Source organism: Lissotriton vulgaris, chromosome 2_1 (genome assembly GCF_964263255.1).
Source record: "Lissotriton vulgaris chromosome 2_1, aLisVul1.2, whole genome shotgun sequence".
In the NCBI taxonomy this organism is placed as follows: Eukaryota; Metazoa; Chordata; class Amphibia; order Caudata; family Salamandridae; genus Lissotriton; species Lissotriton vulgaris.
The window spans coordinates 1266344710-1266369215 of record NC_141687.1 but is presented as its reverse complement, the minus strand read 5'-3'; the positions used below and the strand labels follow the sequence as shown (position 1 = coordinate 1266369215).

Sequence of the window (24506 nt, the reverse complement as noted above, 5' to 3'; positions counted from 1 at the left end):
TCTCAAAATCCACTGAAGCACATATATTGAGACCTAGCAAAGGCACATCGGGCTAACAGTCCCTACAATTTTGCCAAGTTTCGTGAAAATCCATTCAGCCGTTCGGGCTAAAAGTGAGTCCAACCGCCCTATGGAAATTAACATGGGAAAAAGGCGTTTTGGGACCCCCCTTTTTTCTCGGCCCCCCCTCCACAAAACCCCCCCAAATTTTCAAGGGCTGCTCAGAAACAAAATGTGCCATTTTCCTGAAAATTTCAGCCAATTCCGTGTACAAACGCCAAAGTTATTAGGCATAGAATTTTCAGAAATCCCATAGGGAAAAAATCCTAACTATATATACCTACTGGCGACCGCCAGTAGGTAATATATATATATATATATATATATATATATATATATATATATATATATATATATATATATATATATTCACTGAAAAAACCATAGGTTTCACACCAGTTATAGTTAGGAATTAGCATTTAAAAAACCTATTAAATTCACTGAAAAAACCATAGGTTTCACACCAGTTATAGTTAGCTGGAAATTTTACTGATATAAAACCATTGAAATTCCCACGTTATAGTTAGATGGACTCACTATAACTTGCGCGTGCAATGCACTGCTGATGACATCACATATTACATCACTCATGACATGGTCAGTGACATCACTCATGACATCACTGATGACACCATCCAGTGAATGTGTGTCTTTCTGGAAAATAAATATATTTTATATATGTATATGTAAAAGTTGATGGAAGAATAAATGTTTAAATAAGTGTCTAAATGGATGGTTTTTAAAAATTGATTGGTTAACTGGCTTAATAAGACATCATCAGCAGTGCATTGCACGCGCAAGTTATAGTGAGTCCATCTAACTATAACGTGGGAATTTCAATGGTTTTATATCAGTAAAATTTCCAGCTAACTATAACTGGTGTGAAACCTATGGTTTTTTCAGTGAATTTAATAGGTTTTTTAAATGCTAATTCCTAACTATAACTGGTGTGAAACCTATGGTTTTTTCAGTGAATTTCATAGGTTTTTTAAATGCTAATTCCTAACTATAACTGGTGTGAAACCTATGGTTTTTTCAGTGAATTTCATAGGTTTTTTAAATGCAAATTCCTTTGAATATCGAGTTTCTAACCTTTTTTTTTTTTACAATTTGCTGTTTTTTTTAAGTATTCATTTTTTTTATATAATTTTTTTCTTTTGCGCTCTGGGTGCGCGCTCCGGGAAGCTTTCAGCTAAGCTCTCCTGTAAGCTTCTCCGAGAGCTCATCTGAAAGCGCACCCAGAGCGCAACTGTCGTTCGTGAAAAAAAATATGAATGAAAAGTTAATAATAATGCAAAACATTTCGTACCATACAAATAAAATTTGTTTTTTTTAATATGGAAAATGATTATGCATTTCTATAAAAGATTGATGACGTCACTTCGGCGCGCAACGTAAGTGCCCTCGGAAGCGCCTACGTGCGCGGCGCCTAAACGCACGCAAAAGCGCCTACGATCGCGCCACGTTTGCGCCCCGGAAGCGCCTACGATCGCGCTGCGTAAACGCACTGGAAGTGCTCCGGAGCGCGCAGCGTAAACGCGTCGGGTCATGTGACCCTAAAATAACACTTTTCATTGGTTGCTAACAGTTTTTTTTTACAATGAATGAAATCCCCACCCATTTCCTTCACTTCTTCTTTCACTTTTGTGACTGAAAGACCTGCCTTTTTTGCTGCTCCATATTCCTGGATTCATCATGGCTGCCAGACCATCCAGCAGTGAAGATGACTCCAATGATTTCATTGAGGAAGAGCCTCCTCAGCCGAAGGTCAAAGAACATTTCATCTGGAAATTTTTTAAGTTTCCAGCAGACCAGAAGAAGGTGAATGCACCAAAAGTAGAGTGCAGGATCTGCAAACAGGTCCTGTCACGGGGTAACCCCCAAAAAAAATACTCTTTTGGCAACTTCACCATGATTCGCCATGTGGAGAGGAGGCACCCCCAGAATTTTGCCCGGGAAAGTGTCAGGGCTCTGGCACAAGAGGTTCCCAGAGATGGGGCCTCTACATCAACAGGAGGAGCAACTTCTTCTGGAAGAGAACAATCGCAGGGGCAGGTAGCAAACATTCAACCTGCATTTAACCATGGGGTCGTCAGATGCAGATACTGCAATCAACTCCTCACCTATGGGGAGCAAAGTGTCCTGCTCATGGTTCGGGCATTGGAGAACCATCACTGCCCTTCCCACCCCTAATTTTTTTCTTTTCTTTTTGCTCCTGTTGAGCAGTTTCTATTCCCTGTTTTTGTTCCTCTTCAGTTTAAAGAAGAAAACCAAAAGTTCTTTTCAGAACTACCTCCAATTCTCATCAAAGAGCTATAATCTTAAAAAATGAAGAGTAAGTGAAATATAGTGCATTGATAATTGAAAGGAGAATGAGTAAGAAAGAACAGAAAGGTATGAGAGGTGAAAGGAAGTGAAGTAGGAGGAATGAAAGAAGGTGAGTGTTAGAAAAGAAAGTTATGACACAGTGAATAAACTGGTGGCCTCATTTCTGAAAAGTGACGCATCGCTACGTGAAAACAGCGATGCGTCACTTTTCTGGACGCACTCCTTATGACATTCCAGATATGTCATATTTAATATATGACTAATCAATTCGCAAGGAGTTACAGATATGTCAGTATTTCTGACATATCTGTAAACACAAAAGTAACGCATTGCAGGAGTGCGTCACAAAAGTGACGCAACTCCAGTAATGTGTCCTTTCACATGGAAAAAGCACCATATGAAAGGTTTGCTGTGAAGCAGGCGCAAGATTTTGGCGCAACTGCATCCTAAAAGTGACGCACTGCGTCATTATTACCAAGCTTTTTGCAAGGAACACCCCCTCTGCATGCATTATACCTGACACTATTTTTTAAAAAGTGACGCATCTAGGTACATGGGTCACTTTTTAAAACTCTGCGCCATATTGTATCTGCATCAGGTATAATGTATGCAGAGGGGGCAATCCCTCGCAAAAAGCTTGGTAATAACGACGTACTGAAATCTATGAGATTTCTCTGCGTCACTTTTAGGATGCTGTTGCGTCAAAATCTTGCGCCGGCCTCGCATCACTTTTATGTTTACAGATATGTCAGAAATACTGACGTATCTGTAACTCCTTGCAACATGATTCTTCATACATTAAATATGACACATCTGGAATGTCATAAGGACTGTGCACAGAAAAGTGACGCATCACACCAGCAGTGTAATAAAATGTGCCTCGTTGCACTATATTTAAAGGATGCAACAGCATCCTAAAAGTGACGCAGTGAAATCTCAAACATTTCACTGCGTCGCTATTACAAAGCTTTTAGTGGGGGAACACCCCCTCTGCATGCATTATACCTCACGCAGATATAATGTGGCGCTTGATTTTAAAAAGTGACCCATCTTCCTGGATACCTCACTTTTTAAATATAACGCAACGAGGCACATTTTTTTACACTACTGGTGCGATGCGTCACTTTTCTGTGCGCACTCCTTATGACATTCCAAGTAACGCATTGCTGGAGTGCGTCACAAAAGTGACGCAACTCCAGTAATGTGTCCTTTCAAATGTGGAAAGCAGCATGTGAAAGGTCTTGCCTCAGTCTAACACCTGCTGTAAAGCAGGCACAAGATTTTGACGCAACAGCATCCTAAAACTGACGCAGTGAAATCTCAAAGATTTCACTGCGTCGCTATTACAAAGCTTTTTGCGGGAGAACACCCCCTCTGCATGCATTATACCTGACGCTATTTTTAAAAAGTGACGCAACTAGGTACATGGGTCACTTTTTAAAACTCTGCGCCACATTATATCTGCGTCAGGTATAATGTATGCAAAGGGGGCATTCCCCCGCAAAAAGCTTGGTAATAACGACGTACTGAAATCTATAAGATTTCTCTGCGTCACTTTTAGGATGCTGTTGCGTCAAAATCTTGCACCTGCCTCGCATCACTTTTATGTTTACAGATATGTCAGAAATACTGACGTATCTGTAACTCCTTGCAACATGATTCGTCATACATTAAATATGACACATCTGGAATGTCATAAGGAGTGCGCACAGAAAAGTGACGCATAACACCAGCAGTGTAATAAAATGTACCTCGTTGCACTATATTTAAAAAGTGACGCATCTAGATAGATGTTTCACTTTTTAAATATTGCATAACAATGCGCATTTTTTTACACCGCTGGTGCGTCACAAAAATTGACGCACAAGAAGCGCAAAACTAACAGCGCAAGGCCTTCATAAAAATGGTCCTGGATTTTCCCCGTGCTTCGCCGGTGCGCGTACCATGCGCTTCCCCCGCGCAAAACGAAAAAAATGTTTTAATGCCCTGCAGGACCCTATTTTAGTCCCTACATCAAACCTAGGGGGTCAGAGGGGGTCTACTCTTCGCCCTTATGGTCATTTGCCCCTTTTTTTTTCAAACCCCTTGTGTCTCGATTTTACCGAGACACATGATGGCGGCCGCTCCGGACTGTTTAGAATGTTTACAGACAACTGAGAGCCAATCAGCTTCCTGCGCGCAAGTCGCGTGTCGCGCCTGGAGCGCACTCCGGTGCGCGCACGGGAGAGCGCCTATAGATATATATATTTTTTTGAACCTAAATTACTCAAAATCCACTGGAGCACATATCTTGAGACATAGCAAAGGCACATCGGGCTACCAGTCCCTACAATTTTGCCAAGTTTGGTGGAAATCCATTCAGCCGTTCGGGCTAAAAGTGAAATCGACCGCCCTATGGAAATTAACATGGGGAAAACGCGTTTTGGGACCCCCCTTTTATCTCGGCCCCCGCTTAACGTATCCCCCCCAAACTTTCAGGGAAGGACCGGAACCCCGCGGGGCCATTTTCAGGAAATTTTCAGGCAGATTCGTCAACCGGCGCCAAAGTTATTCCAAATAGAATTTTGAGATTTAACATTGAAAAAAATCCTAACTATAACTACCTACTGGCGACCGCCAGTAGGTAATATATATATATATATCTCAAGGCAGGTGTATATTATGCTAAGGGGTACTCTGTCATTAAGCACACAATGTATAAAGATGTTGCATACATAAACAGTTGTTTTTTGTACTTCTCAGTACCAATTGTGTACACTATTTTTCAAATAGAAATAAGGCAGACCCAACAAATTAATAAAGATGAGCATTACCTATAGTACCAAAGTGTAATTGTCGAAGTTTTGGTCGATGGGCTGTCGCCTATTCAACCACCTCAGGACTATAGGAGTTTGAAATGGTTGACCCTAAAAAATCATTATTAATGAACATGTATCTGTAATATCCAAGTATTTAGTAAGTCAGAGATATCCTCTTTGGGGGATCGGATCCAAATCTGAATTCTGTCGTGGCAGTTCGCAGCAGAATCTACACTCGCTCACAGAGTCGGCGTCTGTTTGTGATGTTAATGGCAGGTAATGCCAATGACAAGTAATGCGCGGTCAATATAAATATGAATTCCGTCGTGTCAATTCACATCAGATTCTACGCTCGCTCGACCATTACCTTCCATTAACAACACAAACGACGCCAACTCTGTGAGCGATTGTAGATTCTGCTGCGAACTGCATATGCACATAGACAAAAAGGGCAAATACCTATTAGTACAGGGGAGGCTACTGGAACAGGAAGTCACATTAGGTAGCATATATGCCCACAACCATGAACTACTGATGGATGATGGCTTCTGAAACTCTTTAGAAAGGGCTGCCAATGAGTACTTCCAACACAATGAGGGTTCAACAGGCTCCAGAGCAATAGAGTGGGAAGCACTAAAGGTTGTAATAAGGGGACACTGTCTGAATCAAATGGTGGGGATTAGAAAGGAGCTATTCACAGAACTGAATACGTTTGAAAATAGGCTGAAGGTGCATGGTCAACAATTGTCGGAGGACACACATATACATACACTAATGGATTCTACACAAAAGGATTATAGTAGAGCTCAAGAAAAGCTGCGAACATACAATAGCCAAGAGTATCACAACTGGGTGCATGAAGAGGGAGGTAAAGCGGGTAGACTACTCGCATGGCTAGTGTGACCAGAAGTAAGGGGTCACCCATCACACACACAACAACTGCAGTGGGAGTGAGCTTGTACTCTTCCAAAGCAATCAATTAGGAGTTTTATACTTAATATGAGCAACTGTATGCAGCGCTTACCCAAGTGTCAGGGGATGACATACAAGGGTTCCTGTCACCATTGCGACTGCATATGTTGGACCCCCATTGACGGAGGATCTGGGGAGCCCATGGCCGTCAGAGAGATGGCCATGGGGAAGACACTGGGGCCTGATGGCCTACCAATAGAATTGTATTCAGTAATGGTACAAACTCTGGCCCCCAAATTCGAAATTCTATGTGCGGAGGCTTTAGAGACAGGGGTACTTCTTGACTCGACAGAAGACGCCCTTTTGGTACCACTCCCAAAAATTGGCCATGTGGGGGCTCGGGTTTCAGGGTTCTGGCCCGTTTCCATGCTAAATGCGGATTTCAACATTTTGAGCAAAGTGTTGCCATCACGACTCATTCCACATATGCAACATTTAGTACACCCAGACCAGAAAGGGTTTATCCGAACCAGAGCCACATCTGTCAACATACGCAGACTCTTCTCAAAGTCTGGTGGCTCAGGCCGGGTCTGGTGGATCAGTGGACTAATGTGTCCATTGCAGGGGCCTGTGTTTGACCTCATGGTCACAGGTTATAATCCCAGCTGCTCATCTCAGCCTTTCATCCATCCGAGGTCGATAAAATGAGTACCATTGAGTTGGGTAACAATAGACATCTGTTATTCAGCGCCAAGAGACCTGCGGGTGAACATGCACTTTACAAATACACATGTTCTATATCATGCACTATCCAGACGGGGGAAAATATCCAAAGGCCTTAACAATTTCGGTGGATTGGAGAAAGCTTTCATCTCCCTAAGATGGGACTTTCTCTACACAACAATGGCTTGTATGGGACTGGGGACAGGTGGAATAGTTGGGTCCAATTACTATACGCCGCTCCCACAGCTCAAGTATATACGAGCAGGGTGGTATCACGCCAGTACAGGGTGTACAGGGGCCCAAGACAGGGATGCCAGTTATCCCTGCTTTTGTTTGCCCTGGCCATTAAGCCATTGGCCGAATTGTTCATACTGGGGGGCTCGCGACATGGAATGAGCGTGGGGGGGTGAGACCACATAAAGTCACATTACGTAGATTACCTTTAGCTATAGCTGGGGGAGGGAAATCGAGGGGTGTCACAGGCATTGAGGGCCTATTCGGAATTGGCTGGGTTAAAAATAAAGAAAATTAAAACACATATTTCCACTGCGGGAGGGTACACAATGCACAGCGGCAGACCTCCTTGCAGACCTGAATTGGGCCCCTTACATTCCAATATTTAGGAATACAGGTATTCCATGACCTGGAAGACCTTTGTAGGGGAAATCTAGCACCAGTATTACGTTCTTTAAAAATATGTGCCATTTTGGCACTCGCTCAAACTACCCACTATGGTGCCAGTCGTTCTGGCTAAAATTATAATGCTCCCCAGACTTCTGTACTTTTTTGTGAATCTTCCAGTGATAATCGCACCACAGTGGTTTACTGAGCTTAATAAGGTAGTACATGAGCTGACTTGGGATGGGGGAAGAATTAGAGTCGCGCTGGCTACACTACAAAGGACATCAGATGAAAGGGAGCTGGAGGCCCCGGAGTTCGAATTATATTACCTAGCAGCCCCGCTGCAATAGTTGGCCCAGTGGCTAGAAGGATGGAATGCGGAGTCACTTCACACAACAGACTCGGTGGTTACCCAGCAGCAGCTACTGGCTGGGTTGCTATGTCCTTCAGTGACAGTACAAAACCAGGGGGGTATTATTAAAAGTGGCACTATATAGTTGGAAACGGTGTTGCAGGCGCACAGTGAAAATTCTGCATATGCACAAAGCCTGCTACTGGTAGGGCTTCTTGGAGGTAAACTGCCCACCCTAAAGTCTGACGCCCAAATGGCTAGCAGGGCGGAGGCTGGAATTATAGCATTGGGAGATTGCTATCAGGATGGCACGCTGATCCCATTTGAGGAATTCCTTGACCATTACGATTTGACTGGTGACCATTTTCTCACCTACCATGTGGTGGTACATGGGGTCAAAGAGATTTGGGGAAAGCCCAACAGGAGCCACAAACACATGAGAATTTGCAAGTGTTGTTAACTTTAGGATCAGCAAGGCATTTAATTATGTGGCATTACCAGACGTTGATCAGCATGGTTGAAATGCCACTGGGTGGTCTGCGAACGGGATGGAATAGGGTCTTTGGGAAAGATCTTGGAGAGAAGGAATGGGCATGAGTTCTGAGGAACCCAAAACACATTTTTAGGAATACTGCACTGAAATACGTTAAATTTAACTACGTGCACAGGGTATATTTTACACCCCAAAGACTAAACGTTATGCATGGAGGCGAAAGCAGAGGATGCCCTAAATGTGGGCAGCAAGATGCAGGTTTACACACATGACATGGGGGTATGGAATGATGCAAGATTACAGGAAGGATGTTCTAGCCCAGATAAACCTTACACTGGACCGACAACTTAAATGTACGGTTGATGTATGCCTGTTGGGATTGTTTCCTAGGCCAAAGGCTAAGAAGGTAGGCACTAGATTTGTGGACTTAGCACTAGTTTTGGCACAAAGACAAATCGCCATAAATTGGAAAGTGCCGGGAGGCCCTTCTATAAAGCTATGGGAAAAAGCAGTATATAAATTGGCCAAGGAGGAGGAGAGAGCATTGCAAAGAGAGGAAGGGGGGGGGCTTCGCAAATGTCCTGTAGCTGAGTTATGGACGGAGATAACGCAACACTGGGCAGCAGGAAGGTAGAGCAGAATAGTGATCAGGATGGCACAGAATCATGCACAGGTGGAGTTAGTGACAGTATGGAAGGTTTATAGGGGTAAGATGAAAAAGCATGTTTAAAAAAAGGGACCGACTCCGTGCACCACCCAGGATCAATATAGAGCAGACTAAGTGCAACAGCCACACCACTGGACAAAGTTAAGTTATGTTATCAGTCAGTCAGTCAGTCAATTATCTTTATTCGATTATTAAAAATCATAAAAGAACGAGCATAATTACATAACAGCATTTCATCAGAGCACAAATTGTTACAAAGTTAAAACAAACAATCATTATTTTAAAAACACTAAAATCACAATGAATCATACAGAGATATTACAAATGATAAAAAGATAAAAAAGGGGCTTATTAAAGCACAAAACATTTGAATAGATGAGATATAGAGGAAAATCATTATTCAGGGATAGGGTGCCTATATCTTGTTTAAACGTGCTCCTGCAACTAAGAAGCTAGCAACAGAAAAAGCTACTTTTACATTAGGGAGGAGTTGCAAAAACAACAGGGCTGGTTTTACCTGAATAAAGCCTTGATTACGTAAGATTGGAAGCAGGTATCTTTTTCTAATCTCAATATAATGTCCGCAAAACATGATAAAGTGCATCGTATCCTGTGTGGAAAAGTGGTCACAATCACATGGTTCAGCATCATCGGGTCTATTCCAGATTCTAAAATTGCCCAGGATAAAGTGAATCAAATCAAAACGAAATCTCATTAAAAGGAAACGATGATAGGAATTAGTTAGCAGGAAAAGATATGGTTCCATTCCCGGAACAGATGACAACATACGTGTTTCCTTACCATGGATTTTTTTAACTCTATAGCTTCCCTCTCCAGGGCATATAAATTTATCAGAGTATTTTTAACTGATTTAAGGTCTTCATGAGTTATCACATCTAGAGATGAAAAGAGTTCCGGACGTCCAGCTAGAATTAGCTGCGTTTGTACGTGTCTTACCCACGGAATATTAAGGGCTCTATCCAGGGCTAAACAATCTTTTAAAATAGTGTGATTTAGAGTGAGCTCCTGGTTAAGCCAAGTTTTCATCCAACCAATCACTGGGGCTAGTTTTAAAATGTCAGATATGTAGCCCAATCCTAGCTCTGTGTGCAGTGCAAAGGTCGAAGTCGATTGGGGGACAGAAAGCAGAGATCTCAGAAATTTATTTTCTACTTTCTGTATTTTATCAGAGCTAGTGTACCCCCAAATAACGGAGCCATACTGGGCAACGGACAAACATTTTGCTTTATAGACTTTGATGATGCTCTCCATGGGGCGGGCACCTAGTTTTTTAGCAAAGCCTAGCAGCCCTGCTGCGGCTCTTGCAACAGCGTTGCTTTTAACTGAATGCTGAGGACTCCAGGTGCCCTTTTTGTCGAAGGTCACTCCTAAGTATGGAAAGAAAGGGACTCTCCTGACCTCGTTACCAGCACAGTAAAATGTTTTCGACTTTCTTTTCCTGCCTGCGGCTCCAGCAATCATTATATGAGATTTCTCTGTATTAATTTTCATGTCCAGCGAGGACATAAAATCTCCAAAAGATAGAAGGAGTTTATTTAACGCTACTCCGGAGCGTGCCAGGAGAACAGCATCGTCTGCGTACAGGAGGACGGGTATCTTTGTCTCGCCTGCACGCGGAATGTCAATATGGGATGTTGCCATGACTGCCTCCAAATCATTTATATAAAGGGTAAAGAGGAGAGGGGCAAGTATACACCCTTGCCTGAGCCCCCTCTCTGACTTAAAGTGACAAGTGCATCTTCCTTCCCTAGTTACTCTGACCGAGGTCACAAGGTCCTTATGTAGCTCAGCTAGGTATCCAACCAAAGGGGGGTCGAGGCCCATGGCCAGAAGGATCCTCCACAACTTTGCCCTGTTGACCAGGTCAAAAGCTGATGAGAGGTCCATAAAGGCCATGTACAGGGAGCCCCCCTTGGCGGTTACATATTTATTTAAGATTAATTCTAGATTTAGGCACTGATCTAAGGTTCCTCTTTTGGCTCTAAAGCCATGTTGTGCATTAGATAAGACACCCTTCCTTTCTAAAATCAGGGTCAGTCTTCCTAAGAGGACTCTTCCCAAGATTTTAACGCTTGAGTCGATAAGAGAAATTGGCCTGTAACAGGCCGGGTCTGTCCTCTGTCCTTTTTTAAAAATTGGTACTATAGTCGACCTGGCCCAGCTAAAGGGAAAAATAAACTCCCTTGTGGCGTTAAAAATATTAGTGAGAATCTTGGAACTTAGTTCTGGAGCACTCTTAAAAAAATCTGCGGGGACCTCATCGGGCCCCGGTGCCTTTTTACAGAGTGTGTCATTAATTGCTTTTTTCACCTCATCTTGGCTAAAAAGAGAGATAGGAGTTATCGGTTGTGTGGGAGACATTTCACTTTCTAAAGTAGTGTGAGTACAACTATAAATGTTGCTAAAATGTGTCACCCACTGTTCATCTGGAATAATGCAGTCTGCTCTCTGATTATCTAGTCCCACGAAGTATGGTTGATTTATAACTGCCCAAAATTTGGCACTATCTTTCTGTGTTTCAGGCAATAATAAATCACTCCAGGCCTCGTTTTTTATCTCAGATTTCCTCGTCCTGATAGCTTGATTGTATTGTTTCCTTCATGACGCTATCAGCTCTCTGTCTCTAGGTTTATTTTTTAGTGCCTTTAGGAGGATTGAGTGGGCCTTGGAGCAGTTTGTGTCAAACCATCTGGGGCCCTTTAGCCTATTTGGCTTTGCCTTTACAGTCAGATCTAGATTGACCTGGCGGCAAATGACATTAAAGGCCTCAACCATGGTGGCACTAGAGTTTTTATTATCTAGACAGATGGCGACCTCCCCCTCAACTTTAGCCAAAGTTTCCTGTAAGAAGGTGATTGGGGTAACTTGATCCCATTTCAGCCTCCGATTCTGATCTCTCAGAACTAGTTCTGTCGCGCATAAAGCGGTGATCTTCCTTTTTCCCAAGACTCCCTGAGCTATAATCTCTAAAATTACAGGATTGTGGTCGCTAAAAACTGTAGTTTCTACCTTATAATTAATTGCTTCAGGCAGAATACTAGGAGATAAAAAGATATAATCTATAATTGTGCCTGAGTCATTGCCCACATATGTCGGTAACCTCAGACCAGTGGGGCAACTACATGATTCATAAAGATTGAAGGTAGCTAAGAGCAATTCCAAAGCCTCACCGCGTGGTGTATGTTCGAAATGCGGTGGGGAGGAATAGGGGGAGAATTCCTCAAGTTCCCCGTGACAATCCACATGGCATGGGTGAATATGAAAGTCTCCCATAAGGATCACCTCATGCCCGTGGTCACTGTTCTCACTGTAGGTGGACAGGAATTCCTCTAAGGTTACCAAATGCTCGATAGGAGTTTGACTGACAGGAGAATTATAAAAATTAACAAATAAAATGGGATGGGAATTAGATGTAGTTAGTTCAACCGCGAAACAGTTTTTGGATTTGGACTTAATATGTCTAGGTTTTCCTTGGACGTCTAGTGAAATGTATATAGCCAAACCCCCCCTTGCTCTTCCTGCTTTGCTGGGGTCTGCGGGTACATTAAAGTAAGAAAAACCATCCAAGGCCAATCCGTCTGATGTTTCCCATGTTTCTTGAAAGGCAAGAATACCATAGGATCTAATTATGTCCAGCCAATTCTTGTCGTTAAATTTGGCTCTAAGGCCAGCAATATTCCAGCTCATGATTCTACAGACCCTAACACCTGCAGAAAGCTGAACTGGCGGACCTGGAACGGCTGGGGTCCTTCTACATCACTATCTTGTCTTGGCAAAAGTCAGTCATTTTGATCCATGAAAGACAACGGCGCATAGCGATTGAACAGTTCAAGTGGCTGTGTAACTGGGTTAAGCAGTAATGGTTGGTGACGATGAGCTGCTACGTTGTGCCTTGAATCTTGTCCCCATCTGAAGTTAAAGTCCCAGTTGTTGTCCCACCCTAGGGCAGGGGTCCTTGGGTAAGTAACGTTCTGCTGTTCCCCATAAAATAATTTTAAAGTTAGGGGAACCACAGTACCCCGTCTTCGTTGGGGAGGGAAAATGTTCGCAAGAATATTCGGAAGAACGTCTTGATTTAAAAAGCTCACTGCCACACAGTCCCCTTTAAACTTTTTCGGCCGATTACCCAGCGAGGGAACTCTGGTTGCTGACTTAATTACGCTTGCCAGATGATGCTTTCCTCCTGGTGCTAGCCGCATGTTACTAGTTAGCCAATGTAGGGCTTTGCTGCAAAGAGAAGTGGGGCTTTCCACTGTTCCCCCTTCCAGCGGGGGGACATTTGCGAGGACTAAAACCACAGGTGTGGCTTCGACTATGAATTGCAGGGGATCCGTTGAGTGAGCTTGTGCTTGTACTGGGGGGATATTGACCTAAGGGGTAGGGTCTGTTGGAATATTAGCTAATGTAGGACCCTCATTAATAGCAGTCAAAGTTGGTAGATGTGGTGATGAGTTCTCCCCAGGCAGTTGATTTCCATCTCCATCACCCACATCACCTCCAACAACATTTCCCCCAGTGTTATTACTCAGATGTGTGACTATCGTAGTTATATTTTCAACACCACCTGCAACCAAATTATGAAGCCTACCCAGCTTCTCAACCTCTGCTTGCAGTTTATCAATTTTGGATATTAGAGGTTTGATAATGGTGTTGATTTTTATCTCGAGGAAATCTGCAATTTTTTCAAAGAAAGCCTCCTCAAAAGTGTAATTTGGTTGATCCTCAACACTGTTCGCTTGTTTAGGTTTTGGGGTAGTAGCCCTCTTCCGTCTTGTCCCTGAGCGTAACCCACCCCGCTTTGAAAGATTCTTAGTGCATAGTCGTTTAGGCCTAGCGGCGCGCCCTATAGGAGACTGCTCATCCTCAGAGACACGAGGCTGTTTTTCTTGTTCAAATTCAGTATCAATGTCTGTGTCACCCTCAGCCTCAGCATTAGGTCCCTCAGGGGCCGGGGCTACGTTATCCGGTGTGCCAGGTGTTCCTTGGGAAATAGTATCAATAGTAGTGACCACGCTGTGAGCTTCTTGCAGCTGGGTGTCATCATTCAAGATAGATACAGATGTAGAAGGGGACAAACATCGTAAGTCGGGGGATTGGCTCAATCCCAATGACTCCCTCCTTTGCATATTTATCTTCTTAACAGTCTGAACAAGGTAATTGTCAATAGTGTTTAGCGGGACTTCATCAAGTTTTTTAGGCATAATTGAGAGTATAAACAAATGTAATGTTTTAAAAACCAAAATGAACAGTTAATGAAATCTTGCGAAAGCAAGACTTACTTGAGGGATGGATCACAGAATAATTTCATGCAGCATTTCTGGCCCTGCCCCTGCCTCCTCCTGCCGATGAGGGCCCGCCCTTTGCCCGGGCTTAGCCCCGGGCGTCCCGCTCGCGTCCCGCGACGCGGGTGTTTGCCCTGCTTTATGGGGCCGTCGGCGCTGTCTGTGCGCGTCACACAACACGCCGCTGCGAGGCCTGCCGGGTGTTGTGGTTCCCGGAGCGGCGGCGCGGGTCTCTGTGGCAAGATGACTCTCGGCGGTGGCAGCTTCTCCTTCTGCTGTGCGGCCTGGCAGGTAAGTGATTCTGCGGTCTCCCCCGGTCTGCCGGTGTTTGCCCTGCTTTATGGGGCCGTCGGTGCTGTCTGTGCGCGTCACACAACGCGCCGCCGCGAGGCCTGCCGGGTGTTGTGGTTCCCGGAGCGGCGGCGCGGGTCTCTGTGGCAAGATGACTCTCGGCGGTGGAGGCTTCTCCTTCTGCTGTGCGGCGTGGCAGGTAAGTGATTCTGCGGTCTCCCCCGTTCTGCCGGTGTTTGCCCTGCTTTATGGGGCCGTCGGCGCTGTCTGTGCGCGTCACACAACGCGCCGCCGCGAGGCCTGCCGGGTGTTGTGGTTCCCGGAGCGGTGGCGCGGGTCTCTGTGGCAAGATGACTCTCGGCGGTGGCGGCTTCTCCTTCTGCTGTGCGGCGTGGCAGGTAAGTGATTCTGCGGTCTCCCCGCTCTGCCGGTGTTTTCCCTGCTTTATGGGGCCGTCGGCGCTGTCTGTGCGCGTCACACAACGCGCCGCCGCGAGGCCTGCCGGGTGTTGTGGTTCCCGGAGCGGCGGCGCGGGTCTCTGTGGCAAGATGACTCTCGGCGGTGGCGGCTTCTCCTTCTGCTGTGCGGCGTGGCAGGTAAGTGATTCTGCGGTCTTATGTTATGTTTTCTTTTTGTTTTGATTTCCCAAGACTTGGGACAATTTGAAAGGTTTTATAAAATGAGATATGGCTTTACAATAATAAAGGGGTACAACTCCCCACTAGTGGAGATAATGTATTGAAAACAGGAATGATGGGTTGAATAATAAGAAAAAATAATCGCATTGAACGCATGCCACAACCCAAAGATCAAATGTGAGATATGTATATTGCTAATGTAAATGAGCTAATACATTCAAGGCAGAAAAGATGTGTAATGACTGATATACACTCCAAAAAACCTGCATGTACAATATTTTAAACAGTATAAGAAAATGCCAATAAAAACTTTTTTTTTTAAATTCTGCTTCCTTTGTTTATTTTGTATTTATTTGTATTAAAATTGTTATTTGAATGTATATCTTGGATGGCTAGTTCTGAGCCTGCTTAACTGAAATATTGGTAGCCACTGGACACCGGTAGGTTTCTACAAAAGGAATTTCAATTGCATCCAGACCATTTTGATCTAATATATTCTCAGTGCAAAACTAGAAAGCAAATTACTATTATCACTAAAGCACAGATTACTATTATTACTAAAGCATAGATGGTAGAGAATGTTACCATTAACCACCCCTTATAAATCACTTCCCATGAAGAATGCAAAGGAGTGGAACCTCTACCTGTACACATCGAAAGTCTCCTTCTTGTAGTTCCGACCTGTAAAAGCTTCTGGTGGCATGTATGGATATGTTCCTGCAAAGCCACCCAAATTCGACGACGCTGTACTGCTCTTCAGTTTAGACAACCCAAAATCTGTCAGCTATGGAGAAGTTCAAAAATGTACAGAAAACATATTTTTACAAATCTTTAGTACACTGCACAGTGATACATTATTTATTGTACTGTGGGTTGTACTGTGGGTTGTGACTTTAATTTTTCATTCAGTTTATTCTGTTTATGTGTTCTAGTTTTGTGATAAACCATATAAACAGAATAATAAAATCATGCAATCCCATTCACATCATCCTTGGAAACCCTGTTAGAGACGAATAATGGCAATTCATGAAACAGCATATAAAAAACTCAGATATATCCCATGAATATATTCATGATGCACCTACTAAGCCCAACACAAGCTAGATATCAACAGACAATTCCACTTGCTGCCGACAACTGTGAAAAACTATTAACAGTGCCAATACATTAAACATAATGGGTACCTATACATTCCCCCTAAGACTATGTTGACTGTTTTTTGTAGCACATCATCACAAACCCATTTCAAGAAGAGGGAGAACATGGATGAGAGAGCCCTAACTGCCCTTTCTATCATTTATTTGGTCCTGCATATCTTTCCTCTGACCAATGTCATTATTCCTGATGACTTTTCCCTGCTACTTGTTTGCGTTCTCTGCTGAAATGCAGGCAAGTATGCCGAGAATATTACATTTTCATTTTGTGGAGGAGAAGGGTGGCTCTGTGCTTATTTTCTCCTTCAGTCTGGATATTAGCTGGTGGCTTAAGGCTAAGGTGGGGAATTAATCGTAACCTTTTTCAACATTGTTTGGATGACTAACACAAGGTTTCATTTACAGCTGTCTTTACCACTGAGTGGCATCACCCCTCAGTTCTGGAAAGACGTTTGTGTACTTCAATACTTATTTAAAGGCTCATCGAGGGATAACAACTCCTCAAATGTGCACAAGACCTTCAGCATTGCTGCCTCCAACTCCCTCTATTAGTGCCTACATGAATTTCATTATACAGTAGGCTCCACTACTGAGCCCTTACTTACCGTTGACCGGGAGGTGCAGCCGACACTAGAGGGAGGGCGGCAACCCCCCCCCCTCAACCCCCCCAACCCGTGGGCATCAGACAAAGGGCAAAGCAGTATTGGGTGCACTTGTGTGCCAATGGAAAGGCCAGTGCGTGAGCAGGAAGGATAGGTTAGGCTCAAAGGGCCCAATCAAGAAGAAGGGCGTGGTCACAGGCACAGCCTAAAAGGCGGCTGGGACAACCAGTCCCCAGCTTTGTCACTGGAAGAAATTGAATTGCATGCCCGGACTGCACCCCTGAAGAGTAGCTAAACATGAAGATGCAGATCAATTGCAAGGAGGCGGCACTCCGGCGATTCATGATGAGCAGGCTTTGGCCTACTCCGAGCTCTTTCTGTTGTTGAGGGAAGAATGCAATGGATAGCAATGGTATTCCAGCCCCAAGGGCGATGGTTGCCTGAAAAGGTCTCAGACTCTCACCACATAGCCAGGGTGATGCCATTGGGATGTGGTGTGCCAAAGCAGCTGGCGTCGGGCGGAGACATTGTCGAAGTCGAGGTGAGCAGTGTTGGCGGAGGTTGTGTTTTTGCAAAAGTGTAGTGCTGCCTCGTACCCAGCAAGAAGAAGCCCTATATCATAATGCAGAGAATTCGAACATTCTTATTTGAGGGGTTATGTTTTACTGGTTCTTCATTATTCGTTTGATTCTCACAGAACTACACTGTTTCTGTGACGTTAGCTTTTGGGCCCATTTTGTTACTTTTTACAATAACATTATTTCTCCTTTCAACGTGTCTATGCCGTGGATTCTTCATGACACAACATTTATGACGACAGAGGCGCAACTAGAGTGACATTCCGGGGGGGGCTGAAACTTTAAGCAATAGGCTGAGTGGAGCGGCAGGGGCTCTTGGAAGGGGTAAAATAACAACAAAGCCTCATTCACATGCACATGGTCTTTTAAAGACCTGTGAGGTGCTCGGGTGCAGCTGTGTGTGTGTGCCCGGGAGCTGTCTGAGCCCGGGCTGCCACTCATGATGGGGAGGGGGGGGGGGGCTGAAGCCCTTTGATTCCAATGGGTGTTGCGCACCTGCATGGCGACAATCTAAGGAAAATGAGCCACGCTTTGGGCCCACCAAGTTAATGCGCGCTAAGGACTACAAGATTATCATTCAAGGCAAGTGCACAGGTGCATAATTTGCTTTAAGACTATTGAGGCTAGCCAGAGTTTTCTTTACCCACTTAATCTTAAAAGTAAGTGCTGCTACACTTGTGAAGAAGTTAGCCTTTACCTTAACGGCTTTGAGGGAGCTCGAGTATCGGTGCTTGATCTCCCCGCCTGCACTGACGCCTTGTTACGTGCTAACGCTTCAAGATTGTTGTCTTCTCTGGATGAGCTGCAGCTTAAAGAGGCATTGTGACGTCTCCCTGTCTTTTCAATGGAAACTTACTTAGCGGAATAGGAACAGTCTACGGCTGTTGTCAGGGAAACACCATCACCATCTCGCAGCAACGGATTCGATTAGGTCTGAAGAGGCTATCGGACAGAATCGGCGTGTTAAATAAAGTTTATAATAAACAGCACATTTCCAGACCTAAAGAATACAAAAGAAAGGCAAATTCAACCTCATTGAAGGACATATACAGGAGTACAAAGTAAAAGAGAGGAATACATATATTACCTACTGGCGGTCGCCAGTAGGTAGTTATAGTTAGGATTGTTTTCCATAGGAAATCCTCAACATTCTATTTGGAATAACTTTGGCCCTGGTGGATGAGTCTTTGCGAATTTCTCAAAGAAGATGGCTAGGTTCGCTGCACTCCTTCCCTGAAAGTTTGGGGGGGATTGGTCAAGTGGGGGCTGAGATATAAGGGGGGTCCCAAAACGTGTTTTCTCAATGTTATTTTCCATGGGACCTTTAGACTCGGCTACAGTTCGAACGGGTGAATGAATTTATAAGAAATTTGCCAAAACTGTAGAGTTTTGTTCGCAGATTACGCTTTTTTTGGAATGGTGTAAATCCGTTCAGTAGTTGTTGAGAAAATTAAAGTTAAAGTCAATTATATATCTATAGGCGCGCACACGTGCGCGCACCCAAGCGGCTGCGCGCGCGAGCGGAATTTTGCTGGGTGACGTCTGTTAACGTTCGATTCGAAGGAAATCAGGAAGTTTTGTCCGCCATTTTGTCACTGCGAGTAAATATATTGTTCATTTCAAAGCGTTGAAACATGGAAAGGGGAGAAGGTAGAGATTGTCTTCCTGCGTAGGTTTTCTCGGGGTGTGCAGTAAGGCCCTTAAACGCAAAAAGATATAATTTTTCCCCGAAAAAAAAATGCGGGGTGCACGCACCCGGTCGCGCACACCTATTTACAAGAGTGTGGAAAAGGAGGTAAATCAGAAGTTTGAGTGCTTAGATATAAGGTGGCTCTGAAAAGAGCCCTTGTGTTAATTGAGTGTTTTCTGCATTTATAAATAAGTACCGATGCAGAGCCTGATGTTGCAGAGGAAGATTCTGTTTCCCTCATTCGTGAAATGAACACCGTCTCTCCTATAGACGTCTTGCATGTGGTAGCGCAAGTTGTTGTGGTAAATAGAACCCATGCTATAATCTCTGAGGAACGCAGAAACAGATTTATTTATATGTCTCCTTGCTTTCTCAAACTGTGCACAATGGTGATTGGACCAATTCCATTTCTGTCTTTGGCATATATTGGAATATACCAAGGCAGATCGAGGAAAAAGTGTCATCAATTGTCGAAAGGTGTCTTTTAGAAGCATTTCCAGACCTACCCCAGTGATTGTGCCTAGATCGTTCCCACCACAGTGCACAATTATAAGGTCTGGTTCTGGGAGATGCATAAAAGTTTTCACCAATGGAATCAATTGGTGACATTTCAATCCTCTTTTGGAAATCCATGTTATGTGTACATTTGGTAAGCTGAGGTTGCAAATTCGTCTGCTTACTGCATATTTTTCACTCCAGTGAATATAACTGTGTCCTATTAGCCAGACCTTCATTTTCAAGGGATTTGTAGTCGTCCTCCGATCGGTTCTGGAAGTGGAATGGTAGTTAGAAGTTGAAATTTTAAATAAAGAAAAAGGAAGAGGCTGGGTGTGGTTAAAAAAATAAAAATGATTGGTTGATTGTAACAAGTGGAGAGTGAACAGGTGAATGTTTATGTTAAACGAAAAGTACTATTGGGTGTGAAAAAACAAGACATGTAACAGAGTTGTGGATTGGCAGGTGTTTCTGGAGGGAAAATAGTCTTCTTAGTTAGCTGTAGAACGTTGAGACATGAACTTTTGACCTGTGCGTTCAGCAAGGTGCAGAATGAGGTGTAACCATGGAAACAGCCGGAGATGGCAGTTGGTGATGTGTTCACTCTTTGGTGCCTCTGCATCTGAGTCTGTTCTCTGGTGGCTGGCGGACAACTGTTTGTTATTGTGGAGATGAAAGGGTGATAAGGAGAGAAATACGACATAGCGTCTGGCCTGTAGAAGCGTGGGAGCAGTGAATAACTCTGAGTGAAGCGGAACTGTGTCGGTGCTTAGTAACAGTAAAAAAAAAATGTTAACAGTGGTATAACTGTCTTTATGGTGCGCGACCTACTAAGAAAGAGTTCACGGGCCGTAATTGGTTTGCAGGTTCTAGTATCAGTAAGTGAGGTCGAGAAAAGAAAACATTCAGGACTTTATTTATGAAGGCCTTGCGCCACCGGTGCGTTACTTTTTCCCATTTTAAAAAATGAGGCACTGGCGGCGGAAGGTCTTCATAAATAAGGTCCTCAGTGACTACAGTTAAGGTTATGTGGAACCCATGAATAGTTTTTCAATATGAAATCATTTCAGTTGAGATTATGGATTAAAAGAGAAACCGTGAATATTTGAAATGTTTATTTAGAAATGTACTGTTTTAAAGGCAAATCATTATGTAATATGAGTACAGAAATTGCAAAAAACACAGTAATTGGTATTGTCAGTAGTACATGGAATACAAACGCTATAGTTGAAGAAAAATGAATATAGTTGGAAAAAAACATTGTACACTCTTATAAGGAAGTATATTATATTTTAATAAATGGAAGAAGGTCTCTGGCCTTTCAGTTTGGGAACGATATATGAAAATGCAAGTGGTTATACATCATTACTTTATGAATCAGCTGTCAAACAACACGAAATTATAATGTCCACTGTTAGTAAAGCAAATAGGTCTGTTCTTCAAAAGAAAATATGGAAAAGAACGTGAAGAATATAGAAAACCAAAAGGAAATGAGGACGTCAATGGCTTGTTTGAGAGTTATTGAAGCATTGTTTAGGGAAAATAGGTAGCTTCTGCTTGTAACAGGAAATCAGTTTTATTATTTGAAAACATGTCAGCCATCCAATTGAGAAGATGAAAGGAGCATTCATGATCTGTCATTATTGGAGCGTCTTTTACCATCATAGGGCAGCTCAGTGGGTTTTCGATGTAGCTCTCTGTTAGGAAATCTTGCGCCGCTGCGAATATATTCCAATGACCCAGAACTCCTTGTATCGCTGCAAAGGCCATAAACCCTCCGGAAAGTATGTCAGCTATCCAATGGAAAAGAGTAAAGCAGTACTGATGATCTGTTATAATCGGAGCGTCTTTTACCATCAGAGGGAGCTCGGTGGGTTTTTGATGTAGCTCGCTGTTAGGAAAGAGTTAAGTGTCCATTGTGTAGGCAAAGTATGCAGCAAGTGCCTCTAACATGAAATCATTGTTATCATCTGAAAACATGTCAGCCATTCAATTGAGAAGATGAAAGGAGCATTCATGATCTGTCATTATTGGAGTGTCTTTTACCATCATTGGGCAGCTCGGTGGGTTTTCGATGTAGCTCTCTGTTAGGAAATCTTGTGCCGCTGCGAATATATTCCAATGACCCAGAACTCCTTGTATCGCTGCAAAGGCCATAAACCCTCCGTTGTAACAAAGCTGTTCATGATCAAGTAACGGATTTATGAGGTGATTGTAATTCGGTTCAGGAGGTACCAAATTGCAGAGACATAAATCCAGGTCCCACGTGAAATCACAGCTCAGGCAATGAAATACAGGCTGCACACAGGTGAAATGCGAATATCGAAATGATAATCGATATGAAGTATTCAAAGTCGAGAGTGCTAAGATGCCGTAGTAGTCAAGCATCCTCTGGCGAAATAGTTCTAAGTGGCCCGGCTCGTTTGCGAAGGCAGGAGGGACATCCATTTTGAATTTCCCAAGATGGTACAGGAAACGGCGCAGCACCGCTGGTTGTATAGCAACTCCACAGAATTAGGTCGCCGGCTATGCAGTGGAGAGGAGCAGAATGACTTGATACATTTTCTAGGAGTCTAGTCACTTATATATTGCTTAGTGGTTATTAAAAAGTAGCTTTTTTTGAACTGGAGGATGCGTTAAAAAATAAGGGAGTGATTTGAGGGAGTTGTAAAGCAAGGTCAATTTTTTTTTACATCAATGCTGTTTTCTGTGAATGTTAGCTTAGTGAAAGATATGTGTGTGAGCAGATGCAACGTTCAGTTTTAAATGTGACAATGGCGCTCTTGTTCATGTCTTCCGATTCAAGGTCGGTATTCGCTGCCAAATACAAAGATTAAGAAACGCATGCGTGGGGTACATAGTGTGCATTCTTAAAGGAAAGTAAATGAAGGGTTATTTTTACCGCGTTAGCATTGTCGTTTAAAAAGTTATAGTGATTTCTATTGTATGTGAAGAAAGTGTCACTGATGAAGACTGAAAATAAATCCTTATAAATGATACGGACTGGTGTATTTTAGAAAAGGTTTGTAACATTACATGAATTGTGGAAAAAAAATAATGTAATTGAAAGTGTATGGTTTGAAAATGAAAAGTAGAGGTTTATAGTTCATGTTTTGAAAGCAGTTCTAGAGGGTCAGAAGAAAGTGTATGGTTTGAAAATGAAAAGTAGAGGTTTATAGTTCACGTTTTGAAAGCAGTTCTAGAGGGTCAGATGCATGATAGATTTATTAAAAATAGAACATGTTTTTAAATAGTATTTTGGAAAAAATATGTGTCTTTATGTACTATTTACATTATGTGCCTGTTGCGTATTCTTTGAGTTTTAGTAATCCTGTGTCTTATAAGTTTTCTAGGGGCGGTTTGGGGTTCATGGTGGGTTTGGGCAGGGAGGGTAGGTTGGGGGTTTGTAATAGGGGGTTTGGCTGGGGTGGAGTGCGGAGTTTAGTGAAAAGTGAGGGGAGCGGGGAGTTACGGTGTTTGGTAATGGAGCAGAGTCAGAGGACTCAACATTTGTGTTATGGGCTGCCACGGAAATATGTATTTATTATCAGAGGTTTATTATATTAAGGATATATATTAGCATGGTGGCTCTTGTCGTTTTGTTGTTTTGTGTATGTTTATAATGCTGGCTCTGTAGTTTTTGTTTATGGACCTTAATGCGACACACAGGGGATTTACGTTGCACAGTTGGCGATCAGAGACTTAGGAAATAAAACTTTATAATAGTAAGGGCTGTAAGCGATAGAAATCGCCCATTCTCGGTGTAAAAAATTATCACCGCTATTGGTGGTATTTTCTACGGTGTTAGTACTCGAAGGAGACTAGTAACATATATGTGTAATAAAATTATGTAATAGGCTCAGCATTTTACATTATCTTGGAGAGCAAAAGTTGATTTTACATAGCAATAAGTCTCTTATAATTAAGGGACGGAGTGTATATAGTGCTATTTAGTACTCTGCTATGTGATTGATGTCGAATATTTCATAAGAGGAGGCTTTAAAAGATTTACGATAAACTGGTTTTCTAGGGAAGTGGGTGGAGTGTTCCGTGTAAATTGCAGAATAGAAACTAGTAAGAACCAATTGGAAGTGTTGTTTTAAAGTCACATGACTACACATGCGTGTCTCGACTCCTGTATGCGATAGGTGGGTGCGCGCACCCGGTCGCGCACTATAAGAAAGCGGCGAGAAAATATCAGCTAATATGCTCTTCAAGCTTGTTTTGGTACAAAGAGTTAGTTCTGAAAAGAACTTTTTTTTTTTTTGTGGAAAAAAGTGTTATGATGCTTTTTATTTCTTAAAGTTGCGACGACATTTTTCAGTATGTCATACTATCCAAATAAAGTGAAGAAATTTAACTTTTCTTGGAGCATTTATGACTCTCAATTATTTGTTTAATTAGAGTAAAGCTTTGCTCTCCGTATACAAGAAGTTCTCCACAGTTCGTGCATTTCATGTGCACGTTCGCCAGATATGGTCTCAAGTCCATCTCAGCACTCGATGGAGATACAGGTCGTCCACCGGAAGATGTGTTGATTACTTCTGATGGTAATAGCGTGGCCTCCGTTTTTCTTGTGAAAGGTGGTCGCTCATTTTCATCAGATTCGGAAGATGAATGCGGTAGCCATTGTATCGAAGTCTTCGGGAAGATGTTCGACGTTGTTGTCTCTTGAGAGTAGAAAAGAAAGTCATGGAAGTGGGTGGAGTGCTGCGTGTAAATTCCAGAATAGAAACTACCAAGAACCAATTAGAAGTGTTGTTTAGAAGTCACATGACTTCATATGCAAGTGTCAGGTCCT

General features: G+C 43.1%; 1 protein-coding gene across 2 annotated transcripts in view; it reads right to left on the bottom strand.

Annotated features, from left to right (window-relative positions):
- LOC147732477 (receptor-interacting serine/threonine-protein kinase 3-like) overlaps positions 1 to 24506 on the bottom strand; it is a 1935498-nt gene that overhangs the window by 1215934 nt on the left and 695058 nt on the right. For both annotated transcript variants that reach the window (XM_086956988.1, XM_086956989.1), the window contains exon 3: positions 15831 to 15970. In XM_086956988.1, the coding sequence (XP_086813114.1) occupies positions 15831 to 15970 (140 nt within the window). The remainder of the gene's footprint in view (positions 1 to 15830; positions 15971 to 24506) is intronic.